The 13,220-nt window shown below is 39.1% G+C and overlaps 2 protein-coding genes across 2 annotated transcripts; both read left to right on the forward strand.

Annotated features, from left to right (window-relative positions):
* The first annotated feature begins 2,533 nt into the window (after positions 1-2,533).
* LOC121458074 (olfactory receptor 10A3-like) lies at positions 2,534-3,493 on the forward strand. The gene has a single exon (XM_041667199.1). It carries the CDS (start codon positions 2,549-2,551, stop codon positions 3,491-3,493), a length of 945 nt encoding a protein of 314 aa, XP_041523133.1. The 5' UTR covers positions 2,534-2,548.
* A 6,612-nt stretch (positions 3,494-10,105) lies between these two features.
* Positions 10,106-11,056, forward strand: LOC121458031 (olfactory receptor 10A3-like). Its single transcript, XM_041667148.1, has one exon. It carries the CDS (start codon positions 10,112-10,114, stop codon positions 11,054-11,056), a length of 945 nt encoding a protein of 314 aa, XP_041523082.1. The 5' UTR covers positions 10,106-10,111.
* Positions 11,057-13,220: the final 2,164 nt, after the last annotated feature.

A 13,220-nucleotide genomic window follows, 5' to 3' on the forward strand; every position in this document is an offset into this window, starting at 1 on the left:
GAGCCTGCCTAATACTACCTGTTAGAGTTGTTTAGAACAATGTAAGAGGGTTTTAATAGTTGAGAAAGCATTTATGGCCAGTTCGTCTTAACCCTCATGACAGATCTTTTTCTTTTGCCTTTTTAAATAGTGTATTTTTCATTTTCTCATAGTAATTTCACACACATCTGAAGAACAGAGTCTCATGTCAGTACTTGCGTACAGTGTGTAATGATCACATCAGAACAATTGGTGTTTATGTTATCTCAGACATTTGTTGTTCCTTTTAGCCGGGGACATTCCCAGTCTTTACTAGCTCTATTAGCTATACTGAAATGCACAATGAATTGTCCACTCCAGCTGTCCTACCATGCTACTAAAGACAGTTTTATTCTGTTGTAAATTGTTAGTTTGTTCAATAAAAGTTTTAAAAAATAAAACAGTATTTTTAAAAATTTATAACCAATCATTTTATATATTTAAAACTGAGTACACATGAATTTTTGATTTCTCAGAGGCTATATTACCTGTTGCAGGAGGTGTGGTTATGTGTGTGTGTGTGTGTGTGTGTGTGTGTGTGTGTGTGAGTGCTTGCATAAATGTGGAAGCCAGAGTTCAAAGTTGTGTTTCTCAGGAGCTTGGTTTTTGATACAAGGCCTAACACTGAGTCTTGGGGCCTGCTGATTAGAATCCTCTGGTTTGTCAGTGAGCCCTAAGGAACTTCCTGTCCTTACTTGCTCAGAATAGGGATTAGAAGTGTGTGCCACAAGTCACACTTTTTGTGTGGATTCTAGTGATTGAACTTCAGGTCTTCAGGCTTGCAGAGCAAGCTCATTGCCAATGGAGCTATCACCCCAGCCACAGCACCAATTTTAGGAGTTTTTTTTTTCTGACAGTCAAAATATGCACAAGTATTTGATTTTGATACAGGCAATTGGCTTGAATTTATGACCACATTACAACTCAAGAATAAACAAATGTTCCTTCTACTCTTTACTAATGTCCTACAGATCTGCACTGAAGGTCATGTTATACATCTTTAGATGGCTGTGTCTCTCTGTGATCCTGGCTACCTCATCTCCCTTGGTCAACTTCCTGTGTGTTTCAGAACATCAAGAGAGAGCAGAAGGCTCAATTCCAACCCTGTGGCACCATTCCAAGACCTTCTGAGTTGAGCACATCAGTCTTCATCCTTCTGTTTTTTCCCCCTCACCCTCATGGTCCTTCTACCATGACAACCTGTGGCTATTATTGTTATCTCTTCTTGCCATCTATACACAAAGGGGTTCTCTCATTTAATTTCCCAAGCCATATCTTATTACATCTCAATTTCCCCCCACTCTGTTATGACTGGCTTCCCCTTTGTTTTAGATACCCTTTTTCTTAAAATTAGAGCTTAATTTTTCCTAATTTCTCTTATTCTAGAAATACTGTCTTAATATTTCTTATGATCCAGGACTGTTGCAGGCATATATGCAAGAAGCCAACAAAAATCTTCACTCTCCAGTTGTACTCCTGTGTGTGGTAGGATTTGTATATAGAAAATACTAATACTATGTCAGTTGGCAATTGGAGGAAACATAGGGGTAGAGATAAAAGATAAAGCCCTGGTGTGTGCCAGAGATATCTTTTGTGTGCCATGCGTGTAACGACAGAAGTCTGCTTTACGCAGTGCCTTTAACTCTCAGCTGTAGAAGCTAACAGAGCAGCAGTGACTGTACAGTGGCAGCTACTTGATCAGGGCTTGCTGAGTTAGTACTTAATGATTTCATGAACTTCCTGATGTAGAAGAAGTCAGGGAGAGGGGCAAGAGATAAGGGGGAGTAGAGAGTGGAAGCTTTCACACGGAAGCTTCATAATGACCCCAGATGGACTTTTCCTTTGATTATCAAGGTCACAAGGAGGTACCCTAGCATTTAGTCCTAAAAGAAAATCACACTTAGATAAATTCCAAGAGAGGTGCCCACTTCCATTCTAGGCTGGAACAACTAAGCTTGAAACTTGTTCAAGTATGTTATTGCCACCTAATATAGATAAATTTAATATACAAATCTTCTATGAGTTTTTATGGGATGTTGACTATTACCTGTCAAACTACCCTAATTTCAAATGCAGTGGGTATTTCAAATAAGTGTGCATAACAATGTTACAACTGAATGATTAATCTATCTTTTCTACATGTTATCTTGTATGTTTTAAAGTTTTATATTTAATATAGTTAAGTAAAAGATATATCTCTAATAACAGGATGAGAATCAGAAAGAGAGTTATAAATTATTTGTGTTTATTTTAGGGCTATGATTTAATTCAAAGTATAGGGCATATAGCCTTCAAAGGAATTTGACAGCATTTTGTTATTTAAAGACTAAATTTCTAAGTCAGAATCTTTATTTTCCCCTTTTATGTAGAAAGGGTTTATTAATCTAAGTGTTTAGCCATTCTAGAATTGAAATGGATAATTGTGTGAAGAGAAGATGGTCTTCTGTGGCGCTCTGGCGGAATTCCTCAGGTAAATGGAAGCTGTAGCTGGAACTGTGATTCTGAACCGGCCCAGGGCTCCACTCGAGCCATGAGAGGGGGAAATGACAGCTCTGTGACCGAGTTCATCCTCTTGGGATTTTCCAACTACCCTGAGCTCCAGCGGCAGATGTTTGGGGCTTTCTTGGTTATTTATCTGGTGACGTTGATGGGAAATGCCATCATTGTGTCTGTCATCTTCCTGGACCAGAGCCTGCATATTCCCATGTACCTGTTCCTGCAGAACTTGTCAGCAGTGGAAACCGGATTCAGCACTGCCGTCATGCCTGAAATGCTGGTGGTCCTCACCTCCACGAAAGCCACCATTTCCTTTGGGGGCTGTTTTGCACAGATGTATTTCATTCTTCTCTTTGGTGGGACTGAGTGTTTTCTCCTGGGGGCAATGGCTTATGACCGGTTTGCTGCAATCTGCCATCCTCTGTCCTACCCGGTCATTATGAACAAAAGAGTTTTTATGAAGTTAGTGATGTGCTCATGGCTCTCAGGAACCATGATGACCAGTCTGCAGACCACATGGGTGTTTAGTTTCCCCTACTGTGGCTCCAATGAGATCAATCACATCTCCTGTGAAACTCCAGCAGTGCTGGAGCTTGCATGCGCAGACATTTTCTTCTTTGAAATCTATGCCTTCACAGGCACCATTTTGATCATTTTGACTCCCTTCCTGTTGATTCTCTTGTCTTACATCCGAATTCTTTTCGCCATCCTGAAGATGCCATCCTCTACAGGGAGGCAGAAGGCCTTTTCCACGTGTGCCTCTCACCTCACGTCTGTCACCTTCTTCTATGGCACGGCCTGCATGACCTATTTGCAGCCCAAATCCAAGTACTCACCAGACACCAAGAAACTGATGTCATTGGCTTACTCTCTGCTTACCCCTCTGCTGAATCCACTCATCTACAGCCTGAGGAACAAGGAGATGAAAAAGGCCGTGGTGAAATTGTGGGAAAGAAAAGTGGTTTTCAACACAACCTGATTTGCTGAGGAGTCATGTGACATTCAGATATACCATAATTGTGTATAAATTAAAACAATGAAAACCACATTTCTTGGTGAGACTATGTTCAATTCTTTCATTCTTAAATAACTCTTTATTTTTATGCTTTTAAATCCTTTTAATTTTGGTTTTATACAATATTTTATAATCTATTCTGAAAATTTAATATAAAATTTTAAATTCTTTATTTCTAAAACATTTTTAACATTTAAAAATTCCTTGAATTTATTTTAAAATTGTTCATATCATATTTAAAAACATAATCAAGTATTCTGTTTTAACCCTATAGTCTATTGTTTTAAGATGCACATGTTTCTAAAACACACAATAAAGCAGTTTATTGATTTATTTCTGTACTGTTGATAGATACAGGTCATTGTAGATTGTTGCCATTAAGACAGTCCTTCAATAAACATGTAGTTCTGAATGTTCATCTGCTTCGTGATCTTACTATTTATTCTATGGCAGATTCTTGAAATGACAGCAGACAGGATGAGGCCTGCTGTGGTTATATATTTTAACCATCATTGTCAGGTTGCCCACCCGGCACATGAAAATTCATGGCAGAAAGCTCTAGAACTCAAGGCTAGCTTGCTTTCACAAGTTCAAGTGAAGGTAGGTAGTCACTAGTTCTCGCCTCTACAAAATCCTCAGACCCAATGGGGTAACCTGTCTCTACTAGTACTCAGACTGAATGCCTGACCTCCTGTCTCCTCCCCACTTCCATTCCACTCTCCTCTGCCCAACCATATCCCTTTCTGTCTCCACTTTCCTAGTGATCGGATTAAAGTCATGTGACTCCCAAATATAGGAATTAAAGGTGTAAGCAATCACTACCTGGCTCAGTTTCTCTTTTAGACCGCCTTAATCTTGTGTAGCGCAGGGTGGCCTTGAACTCACAGAGATCCAACTGCCTCCTACTTGCTGGGATTAAAAGTGTGTGCTGCCAATGCCTGGCCTCTATGGCTAACACTCTGATCTTCTGGCAAGCTTCCTTTGTTAGATCACAAACAAAATATCAGTACAGATAAGATTATTACAATGCTGCCCACCCTACAGAAGCTATGAAATACATATAGTCCTGGCCATACCCCTTAAGCATTACCTAGGGACCTGCCATACACTGATAGAGTTCCGTGGTTTCTCCTAGTGCCTGGTTGAATTCCTTCTTTGTCTGAATGTCTCATAACAGCATTTCCTAGGCCCCTAAGCATCCTATGTGGGAACATTTTTATTCTTTGTTCCTTTATGTTTGTTTTCCTGTCTTCATAGAAGACATATCTGTAAAACATTCATCCCTGTATAATGATTTTTTTATAATGCTCACTATTTTTCATTCCAAGCAAATGGTAGTTGATCTCCAACTCAGCAGCCAAGGGGATGTTAAATGAAAATTTGCAACATCCTAAATAGCAAGAAGAGATCTCACTTGTTGTATCAATTGTATTCAGAAGAGATGGGCTGGGCAGGTTTGCAACATTTCCTGTGAATTGAAACACTCCATCTTGGAAAGGGTTCATTAATAAAGGAAACTTAGAAGGCTCAGAAAGTCAACGACTCACCAGTCTCAGGAGGTTATATGATTCACAATCCCTTCCCTAAGGTTCATATAAACAGGAGCACTTGCTGAGGGAGACTCTCCGACCTTTTAGCTGCCTGTAAACCACTGTCCAAAGAATCTCTAGGATTTCAGTTTCCATTGTTGTTTCCTATTCTGCTGCATCTGCCTTTGAGTCATTCCTGCTCCTGTAATAACCCCTTACCAGTAAGAAACCTTAAGAAACTCATTGATTTACTAAGTTGGACTTTGGTAGAATTGTTATCTTGGCTAATTGTCAGTTCCCTGTCTACGGTGAGTAGAAATTCCTTCATGTCTCACCAAGAAGAGTTAGCACAACATGGATACAGAGCCTTGGATGAAGGATATGGCTTTGTGCAGTACTTTATTATTTATAGTTATTCTCTATGAGCTGTTTTGCTTCCTCTTCTAATGCCAACTTGGAGCCCATCATTGCATACAGATGGACTAAGAGGGCCTTGCTTGCACTCAAAATGGAGTCAACTGCTATTTGAGCCAAGGCAAGGCACAGCCTGAAAGACACTATTTTATATAACGTGAGCTTGTAACTGTCCCAGCAAAAGCTAAGACTGTTTTAAAATGACACATATCATTCATCTTTCTAGTTGTCAGGACTACCAAAACACAGGATTCCAGGAGTCTGGAATTTCCCAAAATTCTGGGGGAATAAAAAGGGTAGTGGTAGCCAGAAAGGAGACTTGTCTCATAGGACTTCTATCACTTCTTACACTTTGGAAATTTATTTTGCAGAATAGACTATGTAGATAATCATGATGGGCAGGGTCACATCCAGGCCAGCCCAGATGAGTTTGCACACCTCTTGCTCTCTCTTGAACTTCAAGTAAAGACTCCAGTGGTGGACTTGAGAAATCATTTGACTTATTTTTATTTTTGCCCATGTAGCTATGCTGGATTAATTTTCTTTCTCTGCTTTTCACTATTTACAGTGGCCTGTTGAGGGTGAATGGATGAGCCTGTTTTTTGGTTTGTCAAAGTCTGATTCTAAACTCTGGTACCTGTTAAATAGAAAGAAGCATTAGAGCTGTTGCTCTGGAAAGGAAGCTAACACATAACCCTGTAGGATGAGGTTTATTGGAATAAATAGGCCTCAGGGCCATGACTGGGGGATGGGGTTTGGAGAGGGAGTCATGTATTAGACAGAAAGAAGCAGTGCACTCTATGGAGACATAAACATGATGGGCTCTTAAAAGGAAAGAGAGGCTTAACCTTTAGAATCTTGAAAGAAACTGCATTAAAAGTGAAAATAAGATATAGATAGATATAGATAGATAGGTAGTTAAACTAATCTGGCCTCTTTAGAAAGAAGCCTTTGGCACACTTCCAAAAGCAACCCTCACCCCTGCCCCAAGGAGGCTCTAGACCAGTGGTTCTCAACCTGTGGGTCATGACCCCTTTGGGGGTGGGGTCAAATGATCCTTTCACAGGGTTGCATATCCAATATCCTATATATCAGATATTTATATTACGATTCACAGCAGTAGCAAAATTACAGTTATGAAGTAGCAACAAAAGTAACTTTACGGTTGGTGGTCACAGCATTGGGAAGGTTGAGAGCCATTGCTCTAGACCAATCTTCAGACCAAAGAAAACGTCTGCCCTGTATAAAGTTTTACGGGTGGTGAGAAGTTTCTCACCATGTGATTTAGTTAAAACACAGCTTATATGAAAAGAACATTGAGAAGCCAGGAACAAGCAAGAGCTGTCAAGTCACACTACAGACTACTCCTTAACTCTCTCCCAGAGAGAGCTGCAGTGGGGTTAGACAGGAAATAGGCTTTGAAATCGAATCTAAATGTACAGGCACATATTATAACTAACAAAATAACTTAGATTATTAGATAGTACATTTCAGAACTACTGCTAAATAATATTTTGGTCTTGATATTGTTGCTGTTTTCTTTTTATCCACTATTACATGCGTTCAACCTAGGCAACTCTTCATTAAAATTTATTATATACACATAGAAAGGGCATAAATCATTCTGCATCTTGATGACTTCTCACAAATTGCTTATATGTGGCGAACATCACCAATGACATGGTGACACAGATTATAATGGGATGAGACAAGCCTTTGTGAGGCATGTTGGTGAAGGAAATGAAAATTCGTGTGTGGCAGCACATACCATCCTGAGGCATGCTACCGCTGCATGCCTAGACATGTCGTCCCATTCAAGTGTGATTCAGGAGGGTACTTGGATTGAGGTCTGAGGGGGAAAATATTTTCCTTGAGGTTATGTGGTATAATTCCTGTTGAATACTGATTATATAGAACATGGGACTTACTTTTATTTTATAGAGAAAGTAGAAGAAGCATTGTTCAGTGAGGTTCTCAAAGCCAAGTCAGTTGGTCTATGCTTCTGACTCCAGCCTCTTTACACATGAGATCAACTATAAGTCAGTTGGTCTATGCTTCTGACTCCAGCCTCTTTACACATGAGATCAACTATAAGTCAGTTGGTCTATGCTTCTGACTCCAGCCTCTTTACACATGAGATCAACTATGAGTCAGTTGGTCTATGCTTCTGACTCCAGCCTCTTTACACATGAGATCAACTATAAGGATTTTTTTCCCTCAAATTTTGCATTTGCATTTTGGAAAATGTAGCCATTCTTGGGTCAGGAATGCCTATGCTTTCTACTGCACAGGCTTAGACACATTTGCTTTAAAGTTGTTTCCCGTCATTTCATCGACTGTATACTGCCTAATGAAATCTCTACATCACATTTTCATCCCATACATCCCCACTTTCCTGCTTACAATGTTCATTCTGCCTCTGTTTTGATTTCTATAGGGAGATGTTATGGTGAACTCTATTGTGTAAAAGAGGTTTGGCCCCAGTGGACACAAGGAGGAGTGTTGCTCTGAGCTTCTTCCCTTGAACTTGCTCACCCGAGGGACCAAGTTCAAGGCTGTTTAGTTATCCCAGAGCAGAAGAATATCCACATGCTGCGATTTTAAGTTCTTTACAGAGAAATAATGAAGACACATAATTGCCATGTAACTTTACAAAAGCAGTGCCCTAAGTCATATTTATTAACAGGTGGCTTTGGGGCATGGGAATGAGATGGAGCCACAAGGCAAGGAAGAGCAGCCTCTGCTTGTGTTGTATGTTTTTTCTTCAACTTTTTCCTCACTGACTGCTGGACACCTTCTGCAAGAGACACCTCCTTGCTCAGTGATCATTAGGAACAGCCAAATCATTTGACTCTTTAGGTTTGTATTTGATAATTTCATTTGTTTTCTTTTTCAGAGAGAAGAACAGACAGAACTTCAAAAACCAATACTTTGGTGCACTAACCAAAGCTTAGAATTTCTTATTAGAACACTTGATTACTGAGTCCAGTGCTTACCCTTTTCAGATGGAGGCCAAAGCCTACAGAATGAAGTGCCCACTGTAGCACTACTGTCTGAGTTATCGAAGACATTAGCATCTTTAAGGTATTGAAAGATCAGTTGTTCAGTTGTTCTTTATCACTCATGGTAGTATTTTTATTTTTGTTTAGAACTTAAATATATGCTTATTCTTTCTTTATGTATGTTAACACATAATAATTACATATTTTTATGAACTATAGTGCTACATCTCAATTTATTTATAAAGTATACATGCTCAGATAAAAACAATTAGCATTTCTATTACTTGAGGTGTTCATTTCTTTGTATTAGGGACTTTCTAAACTTTTACAACTCTGTTTTGGAATGAACAACAGGTTTTTGTGAGTGAGCCCTCCTATTGTGCCTTACTACGTCTTACAGGCCAAGGATTGTTGTAGTCATTGTGCATGTCTCCAAGAAGCAAACAAAACTTTTGGCTTTCATAGTTATGTTCTTATGATGGGTTACATTTTTATATATGGAAAACATTTTGTAATAAGAAAAGAAGGGGTGAGAGCCAGAGTTCTGAAGCGTGTTGGAGTAGTAGCCTGTTAAAAAGTCATGCTTATCTCTTGTAGCATGCGAAGTTTTTATTGGTTTCTGTACTCCAGTGTGTTCGGGACCATGCAGAGACTAGAAAATAATTGGTTGCTGGTTAGAGATTGTTGAGTAATTAATGATTTCATGAACTTTAGGACTGGGGGGAATGGAGAAAGGGAAGAGAGAGACAGAGATGGGAGAGTGTAAGCTCCCAAATCAAAGCTCTGCAATGACCCGCAAGTGGGTTTTATTCCCTAAGCCATCATGGCCACAAGGATAGGCATGTCACATCTGTGTAAATTCTAATAGAAGTGGCTAGTTCCAGTCTATGCAGCATTTAGTAAGTTTGAAACAAGTTATAGGTATCACCCAATATAAACATATTTAAAATACAACCTCCTCTATGTGTTCATATACAATGTTCTTACTTTTAACAATGACATCCAATTCTGTTATTCTTGAATGCAATGAATTTTCAAAATGTAGCTAACATAGATGTATGCGACATTATACAGACTGAGCAGGTTGTATTTAAGAATAATATGTATATGCAAATACACATGAATGTAATATATAGCAATAGTAAAAGAGGCCATGAAGTAATTAAAAGGTATGTAACATTTCTATAACTGAATTATTAGGTTATTATGAAATTTTTGTTAGGTTCATAAATATTTATTTATTGACTTTGTTTTTTATGGTCTTAAATTTTATACTTACCTACTATTGTATAAAGCAAGTGATTCCTACAATGATGGTATAGAGTTAGGATAGACATCAGAAATCATTTCTATTAGCTTTAAAATGGTGCTTAATTTTCAAACCACACAATATACAACTTGCAATACACGATTTTATATTTCAGACCATATTTCTTAGAAAGAATTATCAATTTCTTCATTTATATTTCAAGGACTCATTAACTGAAGTGGTTAGTCACCCTCCAGGTTGCTAACTGTGATGCTGGTCCTGGGTTTTCATGCTCTACGCTGAGGACAAGACAGGCGGGAGCTATCTGCCTGGGACTTCATCTGTTGTATGTTATGTTCCTGAGAAAATACAGGACTCCACTCCTGCAATGAGGAGGCAGAATGACAGCTCTGTGGTTGAGTTCATCCTCTTGGGCTTTTCTCACCTTCCTGAGCTCCAAGCACACCTGTTTAGAGCTTTCTTGGTTATTTATTTGATGACTCTGACAGGAAATGCTATTATTGTCACTGTCATCTTCCTGGACCAGAGCTTGCACATCCCCATGTACCGGTTCCTGCAGAACTTGTCAGTGGTGGAAGCGAGCTTCAGCACAGCCATTATGCCTGAAATGCTGGTGGTCCTCACCTCCGAGAAAGCCACCATTTCCTTTGGGGGCTGTTTTGCACAGATGTATTTCATTCTTCTCTTTGGTGGGACTGAGTGTTTTCTCCTGGGGGCAATGGCTTATGACCGGTTTGCTGCAATCTGCCATCCTCTGTCCTACCCGGTCATTATGAACAAAAGGGTCTTCATGAAACTACTGATATGCTCATGGATATCAGGGATCATGGTAGCAACTGTGCAGACCACATGGGTGTTTAGTTTCCCTTTTTGTGGTCCTAGTAAAATTAATCATATATCATGTGAAACCCCAGCTGTTCTGGAGCTTGCATGTGCAGATACATTCTTGTTTGAAATCTATGCCTTCACAGGCACCATTTTGATTGTCATGGTCCCTTTCCTGTTGATACTCTTGTCTTATACTTGGATTCTTTTCGCCATCCTGAAGATGCCATCCTCTACAGGGAGGCAGAAGGCCTTTTCCACGTGTGCCTCTCACCTCACGTCTGTCACCCTCTTCTATGGCACGGCCTGCATGACCTATTTGCAGCCCAAATCCAAGTACTCACCAGACACCAAGAAATTGATGTCATTGGCTTACTCTCTGCTCACCCCTCTGCTGAATCCACTCATCTACAGCCTGAGGAACAAGGAGATGAAAAAGGCCATGGTGAAATTATGGGAAAGAAAAGTGGTTTTACATACCATGTGAGTTGCTGAGAAGCCCTGAGTATTTGGAAATCACCAAAAGGAATTCTACCTTAGATTAACAAATCATGGAAAAGGGATCCCTCTCTTAATACTTTCTTTAGTCATTTATTTTTACAAAATATATACGTTTTATACCATGATGTAACACTCTTCAGATGTTTGTGAATTTTAGATATTCAGGTTTTTTTTACCATGTTGTCATTGAGATGATGCTTCAATAAAATCTAATTTCACATATTCATGTTTAATTCTTTGTTTTTGGGCATCTGATGGAATGGATGATGTCTTTCTATGTATGACATCTATCTATCTATCTACCTATCATCTATCTATCATCTATTACTTACCATTCCATCTAGTTTGATCTGGTATGTGTCTCTGTGTTTGCTTGTTTGTTTGTCCATTTCTGGGAATTCAATTCATAGCCATACTCTGGTTAAGGAGTTGCTCTATTTCTGTGCTACTATTCTGGCTAGGATTTGTCCATTTGAATAACTATTGCAGAATTACATTTTAAAAAGATTATAAATGCATTAGAAGGCCCACTGGGACTCTCTGACACCCAGAACATCAAGAAAATAACAAATGTATGTATTGATTACATTTGTTGTTTCTGGAATGAAAGTCTATGAGTTAAAAACAATTTATTTGGGAGGGCCAGACTAGTCATTTCTTTGATGGTTTTTATTTGCTTAAAGAGAGTCTTCTTTGGTGAGGGTTGCTTACTATCCTTTTCTGTCTGTGTAAGTTTTGGAATGTAGTAAGAAATTATGCTGCTCTAGCAAAGTTTCAGAAGTAGATTCTTTTCTAAGGTCCATGACCTCACTAGTCCCAGGGAGTTGACTAGGTGTCCGGTACCAGTCATGACTTCTTTCTTGTTGATTGGGTCTTAAGTCCAATTCGACAGCTGTTGCTTGCCACTGACTTTGAATGTCATAAAAGTATATTTTAACAGCACAGTAGAATATCATTGCTGACAACTTATTATATTCTTCAAAATTAGTTATAGATAAGATTTTGAAAGCCTCTAACCCAAAATAATAAATGTCTAAGGTAGTAGAAATACTGATTGTATTGTTATGGTCATTAAACAATGTATACATGATAAGAAATATCATGTACCTCATAATCAAAGGCATATAATGCATGTAATATGCATATATATATCTACAGTAACAACAAAAATGTGCAATAAGAGTCTGGAGAGATGTCTTAGCGGTTAAAAGAATTGATTGTTCTTCCAGAGGACCTAGCTTCAATTCTTAGCACCCACATGGTAGCTCACAACAGTTTGTAAATACAGCTCTAGGGGATCTGCTGGGATTCTGTGGCCACTGCACACATGTGGTGCACTGACGGCTATGCAGGTGAAACACCTATAGATGTGCAATCTGATCACATTCATATGCTTAGAATGGAGTTCATATTGTTTCTTTTTCTTCTCATTAGAAGCTAGTTTGAATATTTGGTCCAATAGCGTGTGTGTATTTAAAATCTATTTTGAGATATTTTGGCATCCCAAATATGTATATGCATTAGACTAGACAAAGCCAATGAACATGGATACATGACCATGGTGTATAAGAATTCAACTCTGTCTGCTGTCTGTTGATATTTTGCAGAACTGCACCATGGATAATATACACTTTCAGCTTGCTGTGTCTCTGTGTCTGCTTGGCTCTCTAATCTTTCGTGGTCATTTTTTTTTCTTCTCAGAATATCACAGAAAGACTAGAAGGCTCTATTCTAGTCCCATGATGCTAAGTGTGACCTTCTGACTTGAGTATGTCTATTTTCCTCCTCCAACCTTTAGTGATGACCAGGACGCTGTAAAAAGATCAGCAGAAGCATCTAAATCTGTAAACTATTTGGTGTCATCCTTTTTTAAATTTGATTTATTTATTTTCTCTTATGCACTATATCCCAACTGCAGCACCCCCTTCCTCCCATCTTCCTCCTCCCTCCTCCCCGAGATCCACTGCTTCTCTGTTTCCCTTTGGAAAGAAGCAGGCTTCCCAGTAGTATCAACTGAACTTGGCATAGTGAAATGCAGCGACTAGGCATCTATGCTCTTATCAAGGCTGGAAGAGGCAACTCAGCAGTGGGAAATAGGTCCCATGAGCAGGCAAAAGAGTCAGAGACATCCCCCGCTCCCATTGATAGTT

Source organism: Microtus oregoni, unplaced genomic scaffold, assembly GCF_018167655.1.
Source record: "Microtus oregoni isolate MIOR12 unplaced genomic scaffold, Mior012 000016F_ref0000370, whole genome shotgun sequence".
NCBI classification, from domain to species: Eukaryota; Metazoa; Chordata; class Mammalia; order Rodentia; family Cricetidae; genus Microtus; species Microtus oregoni.